We start from the raw sequence: 27,879 nt of genomic DNA on the forward strand, positions 1-27,879 counted from the left end.
GACTTGGGGGGGTGGGGGGGAACCCCACAGAGGGAGCGCTAGCGCTCCCTCTGGGCTCTGTGCGCAGGACGTAATGGTTATGTCCTGGGCACAGCAGCACTGTGCCTCAGGACGTAACCATTACGTCCGGGGCACAGAAGGGGTTAAAGATGATTTGGATTGAGTTTGTTTTGGTCCAATGCACAATATCCTTATTGACTTCACACATGTAGCAATTGCAGTTTTCCCAAGCTCTTCCTGATACTCTGGTGGCCTTTAATAAGGTGAGCTTTCTTCTTTACCCACTGCAACCCCCAGATCATCTCCAGTGGCTCCTGCTCAATGCATGAGGTCTTTGCAAAGATGCCACCAAAGCCTGGGACACCATCACCACCCTCTGTCCTAATGCAATTTTTGTCTTACAAACCTGCCTCAACCATTTCTCTGCCCCAATATTGCCGCCACAATGCCTAACAGCTGATAAATGGCACCCGAAAACTGCACCAACAAACACAGCAGGGGTGTTGCGACCATCCACAAAGCAATAATCTGAGGTAACACAATTGAGGACAACACCACATCAAACATGGAATACCTCAATTTCCAAATCCACACTGAAGAGAGAACAATCATCAGAGGCACCCTCACCTACAGACTACAAAGACCACACACCAGTTTCTGCGATGCCATCACCGACTTCATCGCACCACTAGCTATCAAGTCCAAGCATTACATCTTCCTTGGAGACCTCAATTTCCACCTAGGCGACCCCACAGACACTTAGGGGCATATTTATACTCCATTTGTGCAGAATTTGCGCTATTTTGTTTTATGCAAATCGATGCAAAACAAACTCCATATTTATATTTTGACATTAGACATGTCAAACGTGTAAATATTGGGGTTTACACCATTTTTTAGATGCATGAACCTACCTTGCATCAATGAGATGCATTCCCATCTAAAAAATGGTGCTAACCCCATAGCCCCATATTTATCCTCCCATGCTAAAATGATGAACAAATGGGAGGAGGGGCTAAATAATGGTGCAAAGCTTGCTTTGCTCCATTATTTAACGCCTGTGTCAGATCAGGCGTTAAGGAACCTGTGGACCCATTTCCATGGTTAAACACAATGGAATGGGTCCACAGGTGTCCTTTTCAAGCTCCAGGAACACCCCCACCCACACCAGAGGAACACCAGAGGATGGGGGACCCCATCCCAGGTAAGTAGGGTAAGTATTGGTAAGTCTTTTTTTTTTAGTTAAAGTGCCATCGGGGGCCCAACTTGGGCCCCCCTGCATGGCACAGATGACACTGGTCCCCTGTGCTGCCCATTGGGGTGGTGGCCATGACTCCTGTCGTTTCTAAGACAGGAGTCATGTGGTATGGATGGTTTTGCATCAGAAAAGGAGGCTAGGCTGGTTAGAGTCATCTTTTTTTACTCTAACCAGCATAACGTAATTATTTGGTGCAAAACCCCTTCTCCTATATCACCAGCCCCACCTGGCTAATGTAATTTTTTTTTTACGCTATCCCACCCTTTGCACCAGCTTGCGCCATTCCTTATATATGGCACCCAGCTGGTGTTCAGGATTGGCGCAAGCCAGTGCTAAACCTTTCAGTGCAAAACTGCGTTAGTGCAGTTTTGCACCAAAAAGTATAAATATGCCCCTAACTCCGCCAACATCTTGGAACGTATGAGCAACATCGGCCTGACCTAGCTGGTTACCAACCCCGCACACAGAGCAGGACACACACTGGACCTGACTTTAATGCCGAGCGACAGAGTCAAATACAGTCATGTCACCGTACTCACCTGAATCGACCACTCCATCATTGAAGTATCACCATGCACCACCACCAGCCCTTGTAAAGCCCCCTTCCGCAAGTGGAACAAAGTAACATAGACCCAATAGATGGATACCCACAACAACACCCAGCTGCACCCCACAACCAACCTGTAGAAAGAAGTCCAGATCTTCAAGACCTGGATTACCAACACCGCTGACCAAGTTGCCTCCATCAAACAGGCCAAGACCTGCAGAGCCACAAAACAAGCCAGGTGGTACACGGCAGAACTCAGGACAAAAACATTCAGCTACAAACTACTGGAGAGAAGATGGCACGCCAGCAGAGACACAACCACCTGTGAGCCAAAGATGCCCTGACAATCTACTATGATGCAAGTGCATGTGCAAACATACCAAGGAACTCTTCTGCAATTTTGGACTGGATACAGGACACTGATTTGCTAGCCAAATGGTGCATTTTTTAATGGCTAATGTTGTATGATGGAACCATGCATGCCATTACAAGCAAATCTTTACCACAAATATGCCTTTTCCATACATGTCAGTACAATATAAATGTGAGTTTTTACAGGTAAGTGGAAACACCTTTATATTATTTAAAAGGGTTAATAGTTATCTGTTAGATACTTACGTTATCATATTTATTGTTTTTTCTCTATAAAGGCATGCATGGTGAAGGCATGTGCGTGGTGAAAACAATTAACAGGTAAGTATAATCTATACACTGAAAAAAACAAAGGTTATGGAGAGGTTCCAAGTAGCTATAACTCGCACCCTAAGATAACTCACGCCACCACCACGCACAGTTATCTGATCAATAATTTTACAGCAGATGTTACAGTGACATTATCAATGATGTTATCAAAGATATCATGAGAGCTGTAGAGTAATTAGCAGTGCATGGGAAGGTTATGAATTCTAGTTACCTCAGTGCACAAGTTATAGTTACTTGAAATAACTCTAACTATAACTGCTGAATTTCTCTGGTTTTGTGTGAATACATTCAGAACATAACTATAACATCCCTGTAACTTGTGTTTTTTCACGTAAAATCCTATGTTGTTTTTTTATTCTATTTCCTAACTATAACGTCCCTGTAAATTTAGTTTTTTCAGTACATTTCTATGGTTTTTAAATTAATTTTAATTACCTTATGTTAACCCAACCACTGCTGCGCACTGACTTTGGCCATGCTCATCAGAGGTTGCCTGCAGGGCAACCTCCAGTCCCTGTAAACAACCCCTATAACCACCCAACCCCAAATCAGGCACAGCCTTCGCTGTGTGCAGTGGGGGTTGGCACCAGGACCTAAAACCACCTAGCCCTGTGCTGCACACGGCATTTGGCAGTGCACAGGACTCAGCCTGAGGCCAGGCCTTGTGGCCAACACTTATAACCACACAACCCTGTGAGGTGCTGCAGGGGTTGGCCGCAAAGACCTGGACTGTGGCCAGACCTTGCGGCTAACTCCCTGTAACCACCCAGAGAGATTGTCGAAATTTTTATAAATGATAAAGTTAGAATAATATATTTTAGGACAAACTGAAAATAAAAATGTAATGTCAAGTAAAAAGAGTGAGATCACCTTTTGGTATGTACCTTAAATATTTAAAGTTGAAAAGAAATTAAAACAGGGAAATGACAAGTGACAAGTGACACACCTAGACTTGAACCCTTAACCTTCAGTGTGAAGGTCCAACCCCTAAACCACTAGTACACAAAGTACAAAAGCAAAATCTTATGTAGAAGGTTTTGGCCATTGGTGGATGCACCTCATCTAGATACAGTTCAAAGCAGGCAATGGGCTTAATGGACAAATATCGTTCTGATGCTGTCCCCACTCCAGGTTCTGATGGAGCCATATTGATAAATAGTTCCAGTAAGCATATTTATGCAGAGCCTTGCAGTGAATAGTCAACAGCCCTGGTTCATCCCAGAAGGAACTCAGACCTAGTTTTTCAAACCAATTTTTACTATAGCGCAGCTGAGGCAGGGAGCTACATTTATCCATATTCATCACTTCAAGCAAACCCTCCCTGTAATGGGCCAGATCTTGGGTTACCCACATCCTTACCTAATAAAGCAAGGGTCTTAGGCAGGCAAGACCGTCTAACCTCCTAATTGCCATATCTTGAAAATCTGGGATCAAAGGTGTTCTTTTGGGGAGATGAGGCAGGGACAACATGCACTTATTTTCTTCACCTTTCAAGATACCCAATCTGTTGATTCTCCCACAGTTCTGCCCCATATAAGGCTGCTGTTTGTGCTTTATATTTGTATATCTTGATGGCAGGTGAAATTTCCTTACACAATAAGATTTAATGTTTTTATGCAACAGCCTTGTGTTAGAACTGGGGTCTTTGGTTAACAGTCAGGTAAACCCCTGTCCAAGCAAGGACCCTCACTCTAGTCAGGGTAAGTCACACACAATCCAAATTATCCTGAGCCCACCCTCTGGTACCTTGGCACTGAGCAGTCAGGCTTAACTTCGAAGGCAATGTGTAAAGTATTTGTGCAATAAATCATACAATAACACAATATAGCACCACAAAAATACACCGCACTCTGTTTAGAAAAATATATAATATTTATCTGGATAAATGCATGTCAAAACAATTAAAATGCCATAAGTATATGTTGAGGTATCACTGAAAAGTGATATAAAGTGTCTTAAGTCTTTTTAAAGCAAACAAAGGGGGTCATTACGACCTGGGCGTACGGCGGAACACAGGTGGTAATACCGCCAACAGGCTGGTGGTGCTCCACCTGCTTATTATGACCATGGTACATTCACCATGTCATACCGCCGGTCCCGCCAGGATACCGCCAGGCTTCAGCCAGGTGGTCATAATTGCCCAGGGCAGCGCTGCAAGCAGCGCCGCCCTGGGGTTTATGAGTCCACAACTGCCGGCCTGTCCATGGTGGTAAACACCGCCATGGAAAGGCTTGCGGCAAGGGGGACTCGAGGTGACCCTGGGGGCCCCTGCACTGCCCATGCACTCGGCATGGGCAGCGCAGGGGCCCCCAGGCACAGCCCTATCGCACATCTCACTGCCCGACTTGCGGGCAGTGAAATGCGCGACGGGTGCTGCTGCACCCGCTGCATATCAACATTGCCTCTGGCTCTATTATGAGCCGGCTTCAATGTCGATGTGACTTTTCCGCTGGGCCAGCAGAAAATCAAAATAGGGTGCCACGCATACCGCCAGCACTGGTGGTATTGTGGCGCCCACGGCTTCGGTGGTCTTTTGACAAGACCGCCAAAGTCATAATGAGGGCCAAAGTCTCTTTCAAGCACAAAGTACCTGGTTTGTGTGAAAAATGTCTGCAAAGGACCACAGAGGAGGAGATGAGTGGAAACAAAGGGGTGTGCATCAATTTCTCAGGCAGCACACGGCGATGCGTCATTTAGGTTTCACGCCGGGACAGCTGTGCGCTGATTTCCAGTGCTCGGTCGTGGATCCTCTTTGGGTTGCAGGGTTTTCAGACGCCCCCCGGGATGATGCATGGATTTCCGGCGCTGCTAGGACGAAGTCACAGGAGCTGCGTCGATCCAGTAGGCGTTGCATAAAATTTTCTACCGCACGGCAGGTGCTGCGTCGATTCCTCTCTGGAAGTCGGGCTGCGTCATTCCGTCTCGGCTGTGTGACGATACAGTGAGGCAATGTGTCGAATTTCCGGTCGCTACACTGGCGCTGCTTCGTTCCTCTTGTTGCGAAGTCGGGCTGAGTCGTTCTGGATCAGCGTTCGGTGAAAATTTCACCGTGGTGCAGGCTGTGCATCGTTTCTGGCAGGCTGTGCGTTGATTTTTGCCACACAAGGAGTCCTTTTTGCAGAAATGAAGTCTTTTTGGTCCTTAGACTTAAGGGAACAGGAGGCAAGCTCTAGTCAAGCCCTTGGAGAGCACTTCTTCACCACAGCCAGAGAGCAGCAAGGCAGCAGGGCAACAGCAAGGCAGCAGTCCTTCACAGAAAGCAGACAGTTGAGTCCTTTGAGCAGCCAGGCAGGTCTTCTTGGCAGGATGTAGGTTCTGGTTCAGGTTCTCTTCTCCAGGAAGTGTCTGTGAGGTAGAGTGTCTACCCCAAGAAGTGTCTAAGTTGGTAGGTTCAGAGACCCTGTTTAAATACCCAAATGTGCCTTTGAAGTGGGGGAGACTCCAAAGAGTGCCTCAGAAGTGCACATCAGTTCCATCCTGTCTGCCAGGGTCCCAGCAGGGGGTGCGTCAGTCCTTTGTGTGAGGGGAGGCCCCTGTCCTTTGACATGCAAGTGTCAAGCCCTCTACCTTCCCAGACCCATTTAAAATACAGATGTATGCAAGTGAGGCTGAGTATCCTGAGTTTGGGGTGTGTCTGAGTGAATGCACATGGGAGCTGTCAACTAAACCTAGCCAGATGTGGATTGGAAGGCACAGAAGGATTTAAGTGTAGAGAAAGGCTCACTTTCTAAAAATAGCATTTCTAAAATAGTAATATAAAATCCAGCTTCACCAGTCAGCAGGATTTTGTATCACCATTCTGGACATACTAAATATGACCGTCCTACTCCTTTCAAATCAGCATCTACCACTCAAACAATGTATGAGGGCAGTCCCAATGTTAGCCTATGAAGGGAGCAGGCCACACAGCAGTGTAAAAATTAATTTAGGAGTTTTACACTACTAGGACATGTAAACTACACAGGTACATATCCTGCCTTTTGCCTACACAGCACCATGCTCTATGGGCTACCTAGGGCCTACCTTAGGGGTGACGTATATGTAGAAAAAGGGGGGTTTAAGGCTTGGCAAGTATTTTTAAATGCCAAGTCAAAGTGTCAGTGAAACTGCACACACAGGCACTGCAGAGGCAAGCCTGAGACATGGTTAAGGGGCTACTTATGTGGGTGGCACAAACAGTGCTGCAGGTCCACTAGTAGCTTTTAATCTACAGGCCCTGGGCACATATAGTACACTCTACTAGGGATGTATAAGTAAATTAAATAGTCCAATTGGGTATGAGCCAATGTCACCATGTTTTAAGGAGAGAGCATTTGCATTTTAGCACTGATAAGCAGTGGTAAAGTGCGCAGAGCCCTAATGCCAGCAAAAAATTAGGTCAGAAAAAGAGAAGGAGGAAGGCAAAAAGTCTGGGGATGACCCTGCAGAAAGGCCATTTCCAACACCCTGGAGCTCTGGGCCAGTACTGCCTTTGATGTATTTATCTGCGAGGCCTAATATGAGATTTTCCCTATCAACATATAGATTTATTTAGATTGGGCCCATGTATAGGCAGGAAGACGGAAGACTTTTCTCTGAACATCAAAATCTATTGCTGGTATTCCGTATAGATGTAACTCATTTCTTGGTTTATTTTATGCTATTTTGCCTAAATGTCTTCATAGGGTATGGCTAGCCCATTGTTATTCTGTAACTTTACAGTATGTTTTTGAGATTCGCCTACCTTGAGTGTTAGTTTGTAATAACATTTTTAACTGTATTTCCGATTTGGGGTCTTCATTATGTGACTGAATTGGTTACACTGTAAATTAATGATGGTTTGTTGTGAACTAACTTCCTAAGTTAATTCCTTCAAGGGAAGAAAAGCTTCATCGCCTAAAGAAATGGTGCACAATGTTGGATAACCACCTAATTGGAAGGTCATCGATCAAGAGCACACATTTATTCAAAGATACTAGCACACAAATATGTATTTAGAAATAAATTAAAATGACTGCTGATTCTGGTTATTATCCAGTCGATACATTCGAAATTAATTGGAATCTCAGGTTCAGCTCTTTCACAACGCTAGGTCAAGCAGGAAAATTACGTAACTGGTAACTGTACTAAATAACAGAAGAAAGCTAGAAATCTCTATATATGTGGGGCCCTTCATATGCAAAATACATTTTGGCCCGACAAGCTGAAAATCTTTGTGCCATTCCTGCTCCAGTGAAGTGATTGTCGTATGCAGGAAACGTATGATTTGTAACAATTATGAAAGCCTTCAACCAAAATGAGACCTAGGTGCAGGAGTGATGTTTCCTATTTCCTTTGATATTAAGTCATATTTCAAACCGTAGTACACTTACCTCAAAATGCATTTTCTTTTCCAACAACTCCTTGTAGAGAACTGGGTCTTCGATGGTGTGATAACCATGTCCAATTCTTTCAGCCTTTAGTATTTCTACTGCCTTTCAAAATAAAAATGTTGTTTTTTATGTTCTTTTGTATGCTATTAATTTTTGGGGCCTATTTGTGCAATACGCATGATATAAATTCAACAATGAAAATATTGGCATATAACTTATAAGCATATCTGTCTGTAGGAAGCCAATTTTCTTCATATTTTCAGTCCATAACAGTTTGTTATTGAACATCTGGTGTTGTCACTAAAGCACAATATTGCCAACTAATGAGAAAAGTCTTAATTTGTATATATACTGTATTTAGGGTGTTGGACCTTCAGCAGTCTGAATCTAATTCACCTAATTAAACTCGTCATTACGAGTATCTAAAAAATACACAACTGTACCAAAAATGCTAGCAACACTGTGGCTCATTCTTTACTCTCTAAGAGACTTGGCATTAGTATTCTGTACATCCCTCGGTAAGACACAATACTTAAAATACAACATATTTCGTCATTAGCAGCACTGTCGATGTTGAGTTACACTAGCCCTAAAACATGTCCTAGGCGAAGTCAAGGTGCCAGGTGCACCATTTTGGTGCCAAGTGCACCGCTGTATGCTTTTTGGGGATCCACAGTTGTATTGCAGTTGCATGAAACATTGTACATCCTCAGTAGTCAGTCAATCAGTCCAGCACCTAACTGAAAGTCAAGTCTTGGGCAAACTGTTTCATGCTTATGAAGGTTCATAAATCGGGTGCAGTGTGATGTCAGAGTACCTCGTCTATGGCTGGACACCTTTAGGTTGTAGCAGGTATCTAGCTGTGGGTAGATCGGTGTATGCATTGCAGTTGACTTTGAGTCCCGCGTATGTATAAGCAACAAAGGTAGGGTCTAGTTTCTTTAAAAAACACATGTACAGGGGCCCTACGTTTTTCTTAAGAGCCCACCATCTGCGTTGTTGAATTCTATGTTTGCTTCAGAACTGGGATTAGTCCACAGGCCGCTTTCTTCCACCACCATACCCTACTTTCCGCTTTATCTCGCGGTTGCAGTTTCTTTCCACCCCTGTTTTCTCCCTCTGTCCCTTTATGCCTAAATTTCTCTTCATCTTCCTTTCACACTTTTCTGTTTTTCTCTCTTTTTCTCTGTGACAAAGTCCGATAATGAAAAATACATCCCCGTTGACAAACTTGAGTCCTTTTGACCACCACCTGCAATGTTTAGCTTGGAATCGGTCGTATGCCAAAATCTCGAATCTAAAAATATCTACCTATAACGATATAGCCTGGAAGTTATCAACTTGTGCAATGACGCTTATCTCTGCATACATACAGAGGTGAACATTTACTATTCCTGTTCCATATGCAGTCACCTTGGCAGTGTTGGGTGAGCGAATAACTTGTGTTCAATATTGTTGCAGGATAATATTAACAAGTCAATATTGCAGTAACACGCGTTAGGTATGGGCCACAGTAGTTAATTATGTAAGAACAAGCCTTTGTGCATTGTAAAAAACATTCACTGCAATTCAGGCACATTTTGCTGCACCGGTTTGCATGCTGTAGATTGTTTTTGCATTTGATTTAAGGACTCTTGCCTGGCTAAAAGTAAATGAATGTGACAACTGTAAGAATGAGGTAGAGTTAGGTTCATTTTCAGGTGGCATTTGGTTGGTTGTGATTACTTAATGTTATATGCATTAATCTAAGTAGATAAAGTCGTCATCCTTTTCTTCTCTGCTTTTTTACTCTTACCTCCCTGACCACTGCTGGGGGCCCGGCTTCTCCTGCGTGCACGGTTCTATGAATGCCGCAACGTACCGCTTCCTGCAAACACACGAGAAAGGCACCTGAGAACCAGAGTTAACGTTACTATAGATATTCCTAAAATTTAGTTACATCAGATGTATGCAGAACGAAATGTTCATCTACTGTTTGTGACAATGTGTAAAACATCAGGATCAGTTCCTCCAGCATCCTGAGGATGTTTCGCCTTGATCCAGAGAAAAGTCTACCAGAACCAGGATTGTCACAAGAAAACGGTGCCTGGGGCTTTTGCCTCAGACCCTGTTCATTTCGAGGGCATAGCGCCCTTTTATATGTTTCTAAATTTCAAAACAAAAGTAAGGATGTTATTTTTTTGTGCATCTTCAGTGGCAACGCTACTTAACGGGACCAAATTCTAGGGCAGCTCCACTTTTCTTGTGCCCTTTAGCATCCCCCTAACGCCACCATGTGTATGCGTATTTAAAATACGGCGCACCATGGTGCAGGGTAGGGGGCAAAAGCGTCATTTTTTTCATGCTATTGATGTACTCTGCAGGAGCAACACCAACTTTTGGCACTTCTCCTCCAGTACATAATGGCCCATTGTATTCAATGGCATGCCCCCTCTTAACGCCTGGTCTGAGCAGGCATTAAAAGTGCTGAAAAAATGATGCAAGGAAATCTGTCAGATTTCCTTGCACCATTTTTCTCGGCTCCCCTAACGGGGGAACGCTCCCTTTGCATAAATTATGCTTGATGCAGGCATAATGTACTGCAAAGAGTTACAAAGCTGCACAACGCATGCATTGCCCTACTTTGTAAATATGTACAGCGTTTTTGGTCTATTAACGCCACATTAGAGTAAAAAAATTATGCTAATGTGGAGTTCGAATGGTGCTAGGGGCTCTTAAATATGCCTCTCTGTTTTTTCTCTTTCTCCAGAGTGGTCATTTTAATTCAGAGGTGCTCCTTCCTTTAGACACCAAAGAAAGGCCCCGCAAAAATTTTAGCCCCTCACCCAGTTGCTTCTGGTATGCCTGAACACAACCAAGGCAACGATTGTCCTTCATGTTGAGCAAGAGTAATATCAGTTCTCATTCCCAAAATTAAGACAAATATAGAAAAAGCTTATTGTTAAGATTAGGATCAGATATATTTGAAGACCTCTGCCTCCTATACATCCAAGAGTACTGGGTACTGTTATTCCACAGAATGGAGAGGATTTTTCTTCCAACCCTGATTTTCAAACTTACTAGAGGCCCCCAAGTTCTTAAGGAAATCGGGGACTGTGCAACTGGTAGTCATGTACCTCCCCATTACTCCATTCCTGTGCTCTTCATATAAATGTAGGCAGCGGACAGATAGAGTAGAACAGGCCTGACCATCTAGCCTTGTACAACAGTGTTGTGGGACGCACATCTAACATTAGGACAGTGAACACACATTGCTCACACAGTGCCATGTAACACCTCAGAGCCCTGAATCGTGCTGAACCTTTTGACGTTTACAAAAGACCTTCAATCATTATTTAGCTTCTGACACGGAAAAGAACTGTGTTTGACTCTTTCAGATTGGATAGTATTTTTCCGTAATACACAAAAGTCCATATCTTTTTACATTGCTTTCTAGCATTTTTTAGTTAGTGGAAGACTTGCCTTACAATTTGGATCCATGAAGCCTTGTGTCCACTGTTTGCACACTATTGTACATCCTTAATATCAATTACTAATGACCACCAGGTTCTAAAAAAACACTAACTCAGGCTTTACTCCATATAAGTTTTGGCCTGGAAAGTTAAACAGTGAATTTTGAGATACCACAATATCACAGCCAAATTTAACTGAGGGCAAAAATATCGATGACCACAATATCGTGGAGATTAATATAAATCAGTAAGTATAGATAAACTATATTCAACTCCACTTCAATGTACCTTCAAGATATACGTATTTCTTCAAGGTTCATGGATGGGAGATTAGGTATAGTGATACTCTGGTATTTCAATAATTTGTAGTTGATATTCTGTACCTCTACGCTGCATATGATAGCTTCTCTCCCAAATCATCCAATGCTCCTGATTTTAACACTTCATTTAAACCTAGGTGTGGTCATAGCTCAAAGACGACCAAGTCTATTACAGCCTGGATTTCGTCCCATGCAATCACAAACTCAATGACTCAGTGATCATCGACTAATAGTCAGACAAAGGCCTCTTGGTCAAATGACCCTGCAGAGATTCCTCACTGTCACTATCCACAACAGACTCACTGACAACTTTCACACATGTTACAAATGAGGACACTATACATACACAGACCGAAAAGCCCCAGATAATAATCTGGAGTTCCTGGGGGATGAGAGATGAAAGTATAGGATGTGTCGCCCCTTCTATAGTTACCTCCACAAAAAGATATATTTTACATTTAGGCGTTCATCCACTAATCACTGCCGAAAGGACAGTAAAAAAATGTGAAGCTAAACTAACGTCATTGGCACATGAGCATAGACCCTCATACGCCCTTTTAGTGTAATGCTTTATGGTGGGGTCTCCTCATGGTCCCTAAAAACAGGATGGGATTGGCCATGTTCCTGAGAGTACTTAGGATATTCGGCTGCTGGGGTCTTAAGCAAAAAATACCACAAACGTTAAGGTATCCTTTTATTAGTGATGTTTCTAGTATGATTAAAATAATGTTATTAGGGGGTGTCCATAGAGGTAATGGCCCAACACCCTGTGTGTTAATTTGACATGTTTCAGCCCTACGTCAGAAAGGTCATAATGTTCAGGACCTGGCAATTATGCCCCAGAGTAATATTAATGTAATCAGCCAAACCTAGCTAAATTTGATCGGGACAAAACAAAGACATGCACCATTTATTTGCCATGCAAAAATACAATAGTGCCTTGCTCAAGCTGGGTTCCCTTCTTGGGTCCCTCTTATGTCTAACCACTGGTCTACATGAGAGCAGGGTGAGACATGTCCCTGTAGTCACACATTCACCAAGGGTAACATGTCTCAATTCACACCTACTCGGTCTGCTTTTCACCTCCCCCTGGTACCAGTATTTTGTCCTTTTTCATGCCAGATATTTGTTGCATGTATTTGCTTTGTTCAGTATTGCACATTCCTGCGCTCTCCCTTTCATGCAGCGCAGAAAATAAGATGCATTGCATGAAAATAGGAAAAATATGCCCCATGTTCTTAATTACTTGTTCTTGCAGTGCGTGTCATGATGAACTCATTTACTGCAAAGGGAAAGTATCAAAAAAACAATCCTACGATCAATACCATACTCAACGTATGTAAGAAGGCCATGGCATAAAACTAAATATTTAACTGTACTGAAATGAAGAGATGAACTGGGTTTAGTGTCTTAATGGCACAGCTCCTACAACCTGAATTGGTTCACAACGGCAAGGCTTCAGGTTGGCTCCATCCAGTGCCTAACTTCAGCCAGTGATTGCCGGTGTGGGACACTAGCACTTATGTTTTGGGACCGGAACTTATTGTTTCCTCATCAGATATTTAATGAGAGCAAGAGAATAAAAACACACAGATCAGAAAGTTAAAGGAAGGGAAAGATGGGTGAACCATCACAAAGGGAGAAAGCAGGAACTTACACTAGTGCAATAATAGCAACATTTTTGTACATGTTATTTACTTACTTGGTGTTTGAGGGCAACCTCCAGCTTCTATTATATGCACAGCTTTCCAAACTCCTATAGTGAACCAAATGCCAGGGCCAAATCTCTGGTCTGTGTTGCACCAAAATGAGTTGCAGGCTTTCTTTGGGTCCTGGAACGGACATCAGCCAATAAAATATCCACCCCTTCTTGTGGCCCATAAGAGACAGCATATCAAGCAGGTGCTTCTGTTCTCAACTTCTCAGTGACGACTAGATGTCCTCCCATCCTCAGTGGGCCACCCAGTGGCAACAACTTCCACTCCTGTGCCTAACAGCCTTCCAAACTATCTTTTAATGAGAATACATTAATATGTTTCTATGATGTGCATGCCTTAATTTAAATACTATGACCAAGGAATACTGTGTTTTCACGTCACTCCAAAGTTCAAGCCTCATTGTAATGGTTGGTAAAAGAGGTGGTAATGAGGCCACACAATAGTGCATGTCCACTACTGGCCTCTTTAATGGCTCTATCCGACCTCCAGACTGTCAACAAGATTTTGTGGGGAAGAGCCACCACTGTTATCCTTGACATGTCTTTTAAAATTATGTTAGATAGACATGTTTCTATACTAGTAGAGCAATGTTTACAAACCTCATAAGCTTTCCTATGCCCTGGATAGTTCTTGCCATGCAGTGATTCATCCCCGGCGAGGTCAATGGCAACAACCGTATCATTCCAATACTTTTTGGCAAGTTCAACAATCTCTGGTGACCAATCTGTTAAGAAGAAACATCCTAAATTGAAGTGTGTAAATCAAAAACATTATTTTGCATTACGAAGCATAAACAAAGATTACTTATCAACAAACTACTGTCTCCAGCATCATCCATATATATTACAAATATGCACGGTGCTGGGGAGAGTCGAATGCCCTGCTGGTAATATTGCCCCTCCTCATCACAATCCTTATTTATGAGATAGCACATTGTTACCCTAAATCTACTATTACCCTAAATCTACTATTACTATCATTTACTGGGAGGGTATAGACTTGTCATTCTCTAGCAGAAAGTCCTCAATATCTTTGAAAGCAAAAATGACCAAAACTGCAAATGATCAACTCAAATACAAGCCACAAGGAAAGAGGGGAGAAGCAGGATTATAACCAGGAAAAGTAAAGCTTAGTGCAATGAAGAGCACCAGTTAGTAATCATTTCATTACTACATCATTCCAAATAATCATCATAGTCATTATCTGTGAATCTATACCAAACAAAGAAGAACATATTGTCATGCATTACACAAGTATATGACTATTATTGCACATGTATAACTTTTAATGCATTTAAAAGATAATGAGGTTTGCTGCAATGCACAAATGAGAACTGCTCCAAAGACACAGTTACCCTCTTCCCAATATGGAGCTTGTAGAGCATAAGAAAGGAGTGTGGAGATTTCGGTGCCCAAAAAATTCAAGATAAAAAAGTTCAGGCCAGGGCCTAGCAATCCCACCCAAGGTGGGATTTCAAAGGGTTGCCTGTTCCTGCTGGTATGCCATTTAAAAAATAATCTTATCAAGTTTCCTGTACATATTTGCGAAAGGCATCTTGTGCTAATTTCCTTAACTAGTGGTCATAAAAACTGAGAGAAAAGAAGAGATACAAGAGATGTAGACCTTAAATGCCCACCATAAATTACAGAATGGAGTCCAGACTCTCTGTCTGAGGAAGAATAAGTACTGAGATAACACAAATGATTATCCTGGTGGACACAGAAATCTCAAAGAATGTTCCCTAAAGGTTTGGGCCAAAAGTGAAGAACTACTCCATGCAGTACAAAGCAGAGAAAATATTTCTGCCACAGGAGAACCCCAAGTTCTCCCAGTCTGCATGCATAAGAGACAGTCATCAAAGTGAGCAGTTTATAGGAGAACATTAATGGGACCGGTTTAAAGGTGCACAAAAGGAGACCCTTGAATGGGCCAGAAAATAAAGAGATTCTACGAAGGAGCGTGGACACTCAGCCCTGTGTAGTGGGACTGAAAATCCTCAGGAGGTGTGTGGCATAAGGCAATATCTCTTCAATGCCAACTCTGAACGGACAAATGTCTTTGATCGCTGCCAAATGGTCACAGAGAGCAAAGACAAAAAATGTCCCACAATAATCCTTCCTTCAATATATGGAGCATTCCTGATGTGTTACTGAAACGATCGAGAAGGTGCTACAGCATCTCAAGTTACCACAATAGTTTAATTGTTCGATCGCCATGTCTACTACATTTGGCAAGCCTCTTCACTTAAGAGCAAATTATCCACCTTCCAAGCCATCAGTCAGAAAAAGAGATTACACACAAATTCTGTGCTCAGCCATTGACTAGACTAAATATCATCCATTTCTGATACTCATACCCGCTTCCTACAGAGAAGTGTGGGGATCAGTGGAACAAGGGAGAGGTAAAGATCCAGTGTTCAGGGAAAGCACAAAGTATACAATCCATGCTTTAGGATCACATACTCTGGAGCAAAAAGCTAGTAGTTGAAAAGTACCCGCCTTAAAATAAGACTACCATTGAATTTCACAGGAGGTAGAAAAAACTCAACCCCTGAAATGTAGCTGGTATTTAGTGAAAAAATATGAATTTTGGTTAAACAACCATATTTTTAGATAGTTTTTCTGATGATTGAAAATGTTGTTCTTTAAATGTTAGTGCTTGCAGTTGTTCTCCAGCAAATTACTAATAATTGGAAGATCTCTAACAATATACCCTTCTAAGCATGGTGGCATTCTAGAACCACAGACTTGATAGAGCATTTGGGTCACATAATTTCACTTGCCATGAAAAGAGAACATGACTTGTAATCTGTAACTACTTTTCTCAACAGATCCTTTTTTTAAATAATATTTCTTTATTAGTCATTTTTATTCACTAGATATTTTATGTTTCATACTTCTCATCCGCCTTAGTCTAAAAAGTTTCCAAGCCTTCTTGAAGCAAATGTTGATAGACATTTGAGTTTGTTGTGTTTTAATTAATATAATTGTGGTATTCATGTCTATGCACATTTTAAATAGTGTATAATTCAATACGTTTATTAATTATATACAATTCATTCTAGATTCATGTAAATTCACTTTTGTTTGCCGGTATATAGATTACATTTTTATTTTTGAATCTTTCTCCTATCTCTTTCTATTTCTTCTCTGCTCCTCCTTCGTTGCATTCATCTTTCTTTGATCTGCTAGCAAGTAATATGTATTGACATATTTTACAATCAAATTGTTGTTAGATTGACATCTATATCGGAATACCAATTTTCACTAGTAATGTTTTTTCCTTTCTTAATAGACTGTCGAGTAATCTGCATTTCTGTAACAGAACACTGCTGACACATCTGTTTCCTTGATACCGTCAGAACCACAGGCGCAACTAAAACTGAAACTTGTGTACATAGATCTATTTCATGACACAGCTCCCTGGGAAGATTCAGATATATTCAAACAATTAAAGTGTTTTAAAGCTCCCTAAGGTGGAGGCAAACCATGGATTATTAACATGAAGCAAAGTATTATTTTTGTTAGTGTACGGGATCAGCCACCCTCCTGCTTACGCTAGTTCACTCCCCTTCGTTTCAATATAATTATTTATGCAGTTATAGTATTTCTGCTTCATCGTTACACACATTTTGAGCACGTTAGACTCGTAAATGGTTCCACAACATTTGTTTAATCCTTTGTGTGAAGTGCCTTTTCCTCATTAAAACACCAGCAGAAAATTGTAAAACTATTGAATAAGGCGTGATAGATAATTGCATATTGTAAAATACTAACTATTGTGTGTATAATTTTCAGGAACCAGGGAAGGGTTCTGTTTTACGAAATCCCCTCGCAGATGAGAGGTTCTCGAACAGAGGTTTTGCCCCCTAAAACTCCCTGCAGTAGGATGCACCTGACAGTTTTCCTTTTCTCCTAAGATATGTTAAGTGTGTTTCCTCTTGGGGCTTAGGAGATCAAACCGAGTGTGCCTCCCCCAAGTAGAGGCGAGAAAGACATACCAAGGAATTCTTCCTTGCTCGGAATGTATGAGAAATGTTGGGTTTGCTAAACGACTAACGAGTGGACGGTTAATGGTCCAGTTAGCTACTAAAATTTATAACTGTCCCCCGAAATGGCAAACAAAATTATGTTTCGGCTAGAAGGAGAAAGTGGAGCAAATACATTGTTTCTACTAACAAATTCAGTTTTAAGCTTGTGTAGTTTCTACTAAGAAATTCAGTTTTAAGATTGTATAAAAATACACAGATACTTTCAATACTTTAAAATCCAAATTTTGTTTCAGGGGCTCGACTACAAAGGCATATATCAAATATATGATTTAAACAGTGCTTCAAATTGTGAGATTGGCAGTGGATGGACGATCAATCAATATGATTATTCTCAAAATATGGAAAGTACTTCACATTGAAACTTAAACAAAGTTATTTGCGGGTTTTACACATGCATCAAAAGGTGTGAATATTCATAATTTCCATCTTAAAGATTGGATTTTTGTAATCGGAGAACACAGTCAACAGACTTTAACTATGGACATTAACTATACTAAATCAAAATAAACCCTTTTATCATTTCATCATTACAAACTTAGTGTACTATATACAGTTATAAAATGTGTAAGGATGGAATTATAAGAGTTTTAGCGTTTTACCTGGCATATGCCGCATACAGCACAAAATGGATCTAACTTTTATGTTGAAGTCTCTCTCGCCTTCCCTCAACCCCTGATTAACCAGATCAACCACTTCATCAGGAGTGAGGTCCCCTCTGAGGATTAAAAGATAGATAAATTAGTCTGCATAACTTAATTTTTAGACCACAGATAGTTTTAACACTTGGCATTTGGTTGAAAGGTAGATGACAAAAAAACACTTTATGCTTCTATTATGGAAAGATCAGTGGATCCTATTGTGCAAATGTTACTCTGCTACATACCCATTCCATTAGAAAGAATAAAGTAGAGGGCACATCAGGTAATAGTGTATCCCAGCAATAGCACACTTTCATACTTGGATCACTGTAGGGAGACTATATAGCATCAGCTAGTTTGTGCGCCTACACACTGTGGATGGTTCTGGGTGGTTAGCAGGGTCAAGTGCTTGGAAGCAGCCAGGTCTTTAATGTTCTTCATGCATGACAATACAAAATACCTAATCCATTACTCCTCTTAAGAAACAGTGTATTGGATGACTGAAATTATCTCAGCAGAAAAATCTGGGATGCTGGCCTCATCCCAATTTCCAATTGCATAGCATAAATGCCAAAATAAAAACTCTGGGTTCACTGGTTAAAACAAATCAAATGTAATATTTGGTACACTCTAAAGTACAGAGGAGTTTGTACCTTTGATTCCATGCAGTTGGATTATATTTTAAGCATCCCTGTCACTCACTATTTAAGTGAATAGATGGAATTAAAAGCAGATTTCAGATTCCATTTCTGTGCTTCCTCCAGGAATGACGTGCACTTACAAATTTTATTGAGCACAGAATAGCAAAAGCTCCTGAAGTACACAGTTGTTAAGCATGCAAGGCCTACGATTCACCACCTTGGTTTAAGCATAAGGGTTTAAGCTCACTAATTTATGGAAAGTTTAAAAAAGGGGAAGACTGCATTATTTATACACCCATCACAGAGGCAAGTCAAGAAACAACCTTCTGAAAAGAGCTAAATATGAGAATATGAGAATAAGGGGATAGAGAAAAGCCTAATTTGGTAGGGCATTAATTTAAATACAATCTTAAGAATTTAAATGGAGGTATAAATTGATATTGTTATTTTGAGGTTGAAAGAACCACAAAGAGGTGTACTATTTTGAAATGCAAGATTGTAATATTGTTCCACATCTATTTAAATAATGTATAAAGTACTCATCCCAGTGAATCTGAAGGCAGTGTTTTGTAGTACGTCACCAAATGCATTAGTGTCTGGAGGATTAACGAGGACAGTTAGTGCATCATCCTCATTATATCTGGACATATAAGAACTGACTGTCACCAGGACAAGGATATAAATTCAGTGAGTGGGGAGGCTCTGATCCACAAAAAAGGTGGTTTGCTTCATCCTAGGGCTCCTCCTGACGTTGACCAAGATGATCGGGGTGCAAGCTACTACTGACTGCATTAATGGGATGCAAAAAGGGATTTATGTTTTGGTGGGTAATGAGTGTATGCAATCCTAAAAAAGGTTTTGATTGTAAGGATAAGGTGCAGAGGGTAAAATGTGTATATCTAAAAATTATCTTCTGGATGGGAGAGTTATATTTTATTATGTCCCCTGGTGATAGGGGTAAAAATTATGAGGAGAGGAATTCTATCCACTTTCGGAGGATAACATGTTTCTGCCTAAAATAACCATTCTATGAGGCATCGTTGGCAATTCATCAAGGCATGCCACCATCTCTGCTGTAAAGTACACAAAGAAAAAAAATATGTAATATGATCAATGGTTTTGTGTACGGTCTTTATGGGTTAGTCATCAGTGATCTGTAAGACAGAATTCTGCCGAACATTAGATCCCATATTGGACTGACATTCTGAGTGCAGACATTATGGGGCATATTTATACTATGTTTGCGCTGAATTTCTGTCATTTGTTTGGCACAAATTCAGTGCAAACTTAACTCCATATTTATATTTTGACGCTAGACCCATCTAACATCAAAATATTGGAGTTAACGTAATTTTTTGAATGCATGAAATCACTTTGTGTCAATGAGATGCAAGGTAGGCATTCTCGTCCAAAAATATGCCCGGGTGAAAGTTTTACACAAGTTTGAGATTCAAACAAAGAATGTTTTATACTGTGAGCATGAAATCATTCTACTAATGTAACATTTTAGGAACATAGACAGACATTCAACATCAGCTCTGGCCTTACTCTTCTGAAAAGCACAAAGAAAACTCAAGAATTAACTTGCATTTATTCTAACATTATTTTTCAAAGGACATGTTCTTAAAGAGACAGAATATTTTTCTTTCATCACTAAGTTAACACATTTTGCAGGCCTTTCACTGTGATGGTGGTTACTTAACAAGCACACTTTCTATGTTAACATTTATTTATCTTTTTCATTTGAAGCTGTTACGTGTGTTTCTAAATGTTAAGGAATGCAAACGTAATTTCATTCACTGGGTTCTCGAAGGCATGGATTGGGTTTTACATTTTAATTCCTGGTACAATACTGTCCTCTTGCAGCCAAAAACAGTGTTTCTATACAAGAGAAAGTGATGTTAAATAACTTATTTGTGTTGTCATCGTACTGCAGCACCTAGGCATCTTCAGCCTCCAGGTAATGGTCTACTCCTCTAATTACTCACTTTTCCTCCATATAAGCTGCTCTTGAATGAGTCACATAGTTTCCAAAATGCTGGCTCATCCAAATCAGCCGATGCAGGCATCCTAACACAGATGCTTTGCACTGTCGCTGGTGCCAGGGTAGTCTGAAGAGCGCTGTCTGGGCTGCTTACCTACAGCTGCCTCTGGAGAACATCATTAAAAAATCAGCCTTAGTTTGAGGTTTTCTTGCTCAAATTGTGTTGCTTGAACCCAAATGTAATAGTCACTTTTTGTGGCTTTTTAGACTTAATTTAGGGGTACATTAAGACATTGGCAGTAAGTGTCACCTACCACTGCAGCGACGGCCGCCAAAAGACTGCTGCCGCGGCTAACAGCCATCTGCCAAATTATGACCACAGCCGAATTTCCGCCACAAGAAGGGTGGAAATCCAGCTGTGGCCATACTGACGGATAGTGTTAAAGTGGTGCTGCTACCACCAGCAGCACCACGCCAGTAGACCACCGCTGGCCGTATTATGATAAATAATACAGCCTGGAGGTGTTATACTGGTGGGTGCTGCTGGCGGTAGCAGTGCCCCATCCCGTCCCCTGCCGGAAGACCCCCTGGATGCAGGTAAGTTGGGTTTCCGACAGGGGAGGAGGGTGAGGGGGTGTTGTGGTGTGTGTGTGTGTGTGTGTGGGTGTGTGCATGAATGTGTGAGTGTGTGCATGAATGAACATGTGTGTGTAGTGTTGTTTGCGTGGGTGTATGCATGTGTGAGAATGTGTGTATGAATGGAAATGTAAATGCGTGTCTGCGTGTCAGTGTGAATGTGTGTACAGATGTGTGCGAGAATGAATGGATGCATGCATGTATGAATGCGTGTATGCCTGTGTGAGTGAGTGTGTGTATGCGTGGTGCGTGTCTGCGAGTGTGCGTGTATGAGGGTCGGGGATTGGAAGGGGTAGCGTGGATGGAGGGGGGTAGGGACGGGTCTGGGGAGTGCTGGGGGGGTGGGCCTCCTACCAGTGACAGAGAAGGAATTCCCTATCACTGGTAGGGACTACCGCCATGGTTTTCATGGCATTACGAATGCCACGAAAACCATGGCAGTAAGCAGGGTCAAAATGCCGCAGACGGTATATTAGCAGCCGCCAGGCTGGAAATTCTTATCTCTGGCCCGGTGGCTGCTACCGCCATGGTGGCTGGTGTGGTATGTTGGCGGGTTGGCTTTAGCCAACCCACCAATGTCATAATGTGGCGGTATGGACCGCCAGCCTGTTGGCGGTACTACCGCCACATTATCACCGACTGCTGGGGTCATAATAACCCCCAAAATAATATTAAGCACATAGGCGAAACCTAATGCATTTACCAATGCTTGTTTAATTTCTGTGCTCTATGTATTTCTGCTCCTTCCTTCTTACCTTCTTACCTTCCTCCTTCCTCATGAGAGGGGAGATTACAAATGTCCTTATGCCTACTCACTTTTTGTTTTTCCTCTACTCTTACACCCGCAGCTTTTACCCCTGTCACTTGTATTTTTAACCAGAGGACACTTCCCTGCAGCCTTTTTCCTGCCCAACAACGTCTTATCTATTATCATGTTTCTATGTTCCACCATCCCTGCTCTTTCTGTTCTTTAAAATTTAGGATTAAACATTCACCACCCAAAACTATTTATTTTCTCATTTGCTTTTCAATTAATTAATCTCAATGTCCTTTTATTAGGATTTGTTGGAGTTTTTATTTAATTCTTTATTATTTTGCTTCAACTTCGGAAGCATACATGTATTAATGTTTGTTATGTTTTCATATTGTTTTCAGCTTGATTCATTCACATAATTGCTATTTCTGACAAAACCCTTTTTGCTTATTTGAATGTTGACATATTGTAGTCTCAGTACTATCCTATCTATTAAACCATATACTACACTGAATTTCAATGTTGAAGCAGGTTCACATAATTCAATACATGACTGACATCGTAGATCATTAAAATAAAAGCGCATATCGCTCTATCAGTCATTAAGTGAACTAAATATTTTTGAAAAGGTAATTGTTCAGCTATAGAATTAAAAATATGAACCAACTGCGTGTCCCTGAAAGACTAGACATAAGTCAAAAGAAGAATCATACTCGAATGAGAAGACAACTTTTGGCTTCTGTGAAAATGGTGTTTCTTCATTGAAAGGCCACTTTATGAAAGCATGATGCTGTTTAGAGACGCTTTGAAAGTTGCTATGCCTAGTAAGGTTCTTATCTTGTTTGGCTCATTTCACATAAGGCCACTTGATATTAATTTAGTGTGCGTAGGAAGAGGATCTTTGTGGTATAAACAGTGAACCCAGAATGCATGCAAGATCTGGAACAACATCTCCATATCCAACATGACCACCCCAACGCTGCTCCATTTTAGGAAAAAGTTGAAGATGCACACTACTTCACAATTTATTAACATGCTACAAACCAGTTACCTCTCTCCTTTCACTTGCTGATTGTATGCTTGTCTTTGACCATGCACTGTTCTCCACAGCCTTTTGTCTAGGTTTGCACTATAGAAGTACCACATAAATACAAACATCCATACATACACAAGGGGGCTTATTTCTGAGGAATTGGCACAGGGCAGCGCTGCAAATCTTCTTGCTGTGCTGCACTACGCCAATGTGAAAGGGCAGGAATGTGCCATATTTATGCAACATGGTACAATTGGCTGCCTAGCGCCAATGTAGGCACTCTTGCACAATGGTGCAAGTGTGTCTGTGTTGCATGCAAGATTGTTTTTGTAAAGGAAGGGGTACCTTTCCGCACAAAAAGAATCCCAAGAGACATTTCCCTCTTTCTATGTGCGCTGCAGAATGAAGTACACATGGGAATAGGAAATAACAAGGAGAAATATAAATATGTCTCCTCGTTATGCCTCCTCTGAGGAGGGGTAAGGTTTTGGTGCTTCCCCAGTTTACGTGATTAAGTAAATTTGGGGCAGCATCAAAACCATGGGTGTTGGGTGGGAAAACGCCTCTTGTGTGCAGAGTAACTCAGCGCAACAACTTGCACTGCTTTGTATTCCTCCATATCAAAGTGACTTTTCATGGCCTCATAGATATGGTTGAAAGGTTTGAGCCACCAGAGTGTCAGAAAAAATGACACTCTTGTGGTGCAAGCCTCTCATAAATAAGCCCAATAGTTTCTTCAAGTTTGCTAAGCTTCTTGTAACTCCAAATAAATTGGTTACCTTGTTATTTTCATATTTATCTTCCCCATTTGTTGGAGGTTTATGTTGTTTTGGCCTCACATGAGTTTCTCTTCCTTAGTTGTATGCAACTTTCACAACACAAACTATCATTTTGGTAGCAGTACTGCAGCCCTGGAACCTACAGGTGTGCAGGACCCTCGTCCCTCCTATTTTCATTTATTGATACCAACCAAGATGTCAGAGTGCTAAATATAATTGCTATTTCCTTATGCTCTTTAATGGTTACAGAGAGGTGGTTTATGTGTACTAGAAGTAGCTGAGTTTGTCACCAATATGACTTTACTTGTACCATTAGCCTACATCCCAGGGATGCAGCACAGACCAAAGGGACACCAAACAGGTAAACAGACATTGCCTTTCTTCCCAAGTAGCTCTTTGCTAAAGTTTTTCTTTTTTGAAACACACTGAGCACAATATGAACGTTCAAGGACACCAGGAGCAAACAATCAATACAAATAACTTATCCTGGGATCTCAGAATACCAACCCCATGGAGATAAAGGAAAATACAAAAATCAAGAAAATGATTCATGTCTCACATACAGAAAAAAAGGTTCTAATTGTGATAGCCCACCAACCATAAACATCCTAACAAGTCAGAGAGTAAAGCGTCCACGTGTAGTGACTGGATAGGGCCCCTATAGGAGGTCAAGTGCACAAATGTGGGGAAAAACTGATCATATCTGAGGAGGAAGGATCGCTCATTGGCGCCCCGCAAGACTGCAACATGGATTTGTGTATCCCAGCCATCAATGGTGGGTGGGGGGAACCAACCCTGCGTCTTGTTGGAAAAAATGTCCCTTAAGTGTCCCAACAGTGAGCGCGTGCAATAAACAGCAGGGGTAAGGGACCAACCCATAATGTCCAAGGCTGAGAAAGCAGCTGTATAAAGAGAAACTCCAGCCAGGGGACCCCCAGTAGGTCAAAGAGCACCAGATTGGAAACACCTAGTCTCGGGGGGTCTCTCGTCTATCTTAACCGTCAACCTCTGTAGATACATACCCCAAGTGTCCAACGAAGGTGCGACTCCATGATGCGGGGGGGTGGTGAACACCACACTGTGGTTTCAGCAGACGCCCATTTAAGAGGTCCTTCAACCAGAGTGATAGTGAAGACACCACCTCTAGGCAGGGGCACTGAAGGCATTTCATAGTTATACCCAGAAAGATGCGATGAAGTTGCAAAGGAGTCAGATATGTTTGATGGACATAATTGAACTGGGTATATTTCAGACAAGAGTTCCTGGAAACACCCCTTTCCTGCTCCATAATGCAGGACCATTGTCTGTCCACAATTTCATGGACTAGAGACAAAGCCTATTTATCCCTCAAAGCATGGAGGGTCAGGATCTATGGTTTCCACAACTGGCTGTACGGCAGTGTTACCCCCGCATACACATACCAGGCTCCAACAATACCTGCAGTACCGGAGATGTGACAGGTTCGACGTGCTCCAGCCCCCTCAAACCCCAATGGTCTCCCCCACAGCGCTATATGACAAACTGGCCCTCATGAATGTCATAGTGCTCCCTGCAGTCCTGAGAGGACAGCAGGAGTTGATGCTCATATTCAGCCCCCAATGTGAAAACACCCGCCTCCATCCAAATGCCAGTTTTATGATGGTTCGCAACTTCATGAAAAACCAGGAGCATCCACAGTGGCAGAGTGGGTGCATATGTCATGGGTCGCGGCACGGGAGTCACATTTTTGTCCCAACAATGCTTAGCCATTCTGGCAAGGTGTCCCACCCTCAGTGCACCATGCCGGGGGCCCATGAGCTAGTCCAGGATGCTCCTTTCTTTTACATCCCAAGTGACCAATAGGGTGAAGAACTTGTGTAAAGCTACTTTTTTCCTCCCAGTACTCCAAATCAAGTCAGAAAAAGTGCTTCAGGTGGAGGACAAGCAAAGCAGAGAAATGATAAAGCAACTGGGGTAATACCAACATTTTTGTATTAGAAACCCTGCCCTTTGGAGAGAGCAGTAAGGAGTTCCAGAACGTCAGGAATTGCACACAAATGACAAAGCCCCCCAGATTGCTTTCAATCAGATCCCACTCTGTATGGTAAACATTTACTCCGAGGTAACAGAAGGTATCATGGTACCAGAGCAGACCTGAATGGCATGGCCGAGCCTCTCCAACTCAGGGAGTCTGCATAAGGGGAAAAGGCACAACTTAGTCAGGTTCAACTTCAAGCAAGAGGCCCCCACAGAAAGCATGTAGCAAATCCGTCACCCTAGGTAAGTCCCAACGGAAATCCTGAAGATATATTAATGCTTCTTCCACATAAAGAGAGATCACCTCCCAGGAGACACCGCTCTGTATGCCCTGCTTTGTGCCCCAATGATGAAACAGACCTGACAGCTTCCAGGGTCAAAGTGATTATGAGCAGAGAGAGCAGACATTCTTTCCTGGTGCTCGTGCGCACCCGAAATGGTGCTGAGATGTCCCTGCCGGTGTGCATCCTAACAACCGGCTCCATGTACTGGAGGTCGACCACCCAATATCTCTGGACCCAGATACATGCATCGTAGCACTCCACACAGATATGGCCAGCCCAGAGTGTCAAAGGCCTTCTCGGTATGTAACGAAAGTGCTACACCTGTGGTGACTCAGGAGGAGGTTCACCCATGAGGCAAAACAGACAACAGATATCAAGGAATGTATTTCTCCAGGGAAAGAAACCATTCTGGTCCCGATGGACCAAAGAACAATATAGGGCAACAGTTGATTCACTATGACTTTCCCAAGGACCTTACAGTCCATATTGAGCAGGGAGAGCGGCCGATAGGAGCGCACCTCCAACAGATCTCTATTTGGCTTGAGAAGAACCACAAACAAGACCTCACAAACAAGACCTCTCTCAAAGACATGGGAAAGACTCCCCTGGCTTTAGATTACTGGAACAGCTGCAGGAGCTTCAGAGCAAGTGTAGCATGATATGCTGACTAAAACTTTACTGGGAGCCCATCTGTCCCCAAGTCTTATTGTGTGCCATCCAGTCCAATGCCAGACAAACCTCAGCAATCATTAATGGTTCAACTAGGGCACGGCATAGGAGGGGGCCACAGGTAGGGAATTGGCAAACTGTCAAGGTAGGCTGATATAGCGGGCTCCCCAACATCCTCCTGATAAAAAGAGCTATAATGATAGAAAAAGGCTGCATTTATGTCCAGCTGTGCAGTGAGTATGTCACCTGCGGGGATTGAATGGCAGTCAGTTGGGGCCTCTCAATCTCTGAGCACAACAACCACGTCAGGATATGCCCCACTTTGTCGCCCTCCGCATGCTGTTTGGTAACATAGTCCGCATAGTACAACCTCCCTAGTCTGTCTATCAAAGCACTATATATCCCGATCTAAGGGAAGTAAGTTCATCCAGCTGACCCCACCACACCCGCGTGAATCTCTGCCTAATGAATGGCAGCATCTATGGCCATTAACTTCTGGCATAAGGTTACTTTCACACCACATCCAGTCTTCCTACAGGCCCTATGCCACCTCCTTTAAAGCTCACCTCTCCACAGCCCCTCATCAGTTGCAGTGCCCTCATTAAACTCAAAGTACTGGAGAACATGTGTGCCCTTGGTCTCAGGAAACGCACTATTCTGGAGTGCCTGAGCTGGTAGCCTCCATGTGGAGATAGGGGTCGGTCAGAAACCCCAGCGCAATGCCATCAAGATGGGATTGTGGTCTGACAATGTGCGGCCCAAGTATTCAGCAGACCGAACAAAGGGGGTCATTGCGGGGCTACAGAGAAATAGATCTATTCTCATATGCAGCTTGTGAACCTGGAAGGAGTGCCAAACATCTCGGGCCAACTATGTGCCAACCAATCTGCAAAGAAGTGTGCTGTCCGGCCTGCCCGCATGCAGCAGGAGTGGACAATTGAACTTATACATGTGAGTGTTGTACACATAATTGAAATCCCCCACCCAAATGCTCTTTGTGTGAAGCTCATGGATCATCTCCAGTGAGAGTGTATCTAGGAAATGGG

At 42.4% G+C, this 27,879-nt stretch overlaps 1 protein-coding gene across 5 annotated transcripts in view; it reads right to left on the reverse strand.

Annotated features, from left to right (window-relative positions):
- Nucleotides 1–27,879, reverse strand: part of LOC138247224 (adenosine deaminase-like) — a 206,377-nt gene that overhangs the window by 69,805 nt on the left and 108,693 nt on the right. For 4 of the 5 annotated variants that reach the window (XM_069201960.1, XM_069201956.1, XM_069201958.1 and 1 more), the window contains 4 exons: nt 17,999–18,114; nt 13,948–14,072; nt 9,654–9,725; nt 7,859–7,960 (listed from right to left, as the gene is read on the reverse strand). In XM_069201960.1, the coding sequence (XP_069058061.1) occupies nt 7,859–7,960; nt 9,654–9,725; nt 13,948–14,072; nt 17,999–18,114 (415 nt within the window). The remainder of the gene's footprint in view (nt 1–7,858; nt 7,961–9,653; nt 9,726–13,947; nt 14,073–17,998; nt 18,115–27,879) is intronic. The other variant, XM_069201957.1, reaches the window with a different exon arrangement.

Source organism: Pleurodeles waltl, chromosome 7 (genome assembly GCF_031143425.1).
Source record: "Pleurodeles waltl isolate 20211129_DDA chromosome 7, aPleWal1.hap1.20221129, whole genome shotgun sequence".
Taxonomy (NCBI): domain Eukaryota; kingdom Metazoa; phylum Chordata; class Amphibia; order Caudata; family Salamandridae; genus Pleurodeles; species Pleurodeles waltl.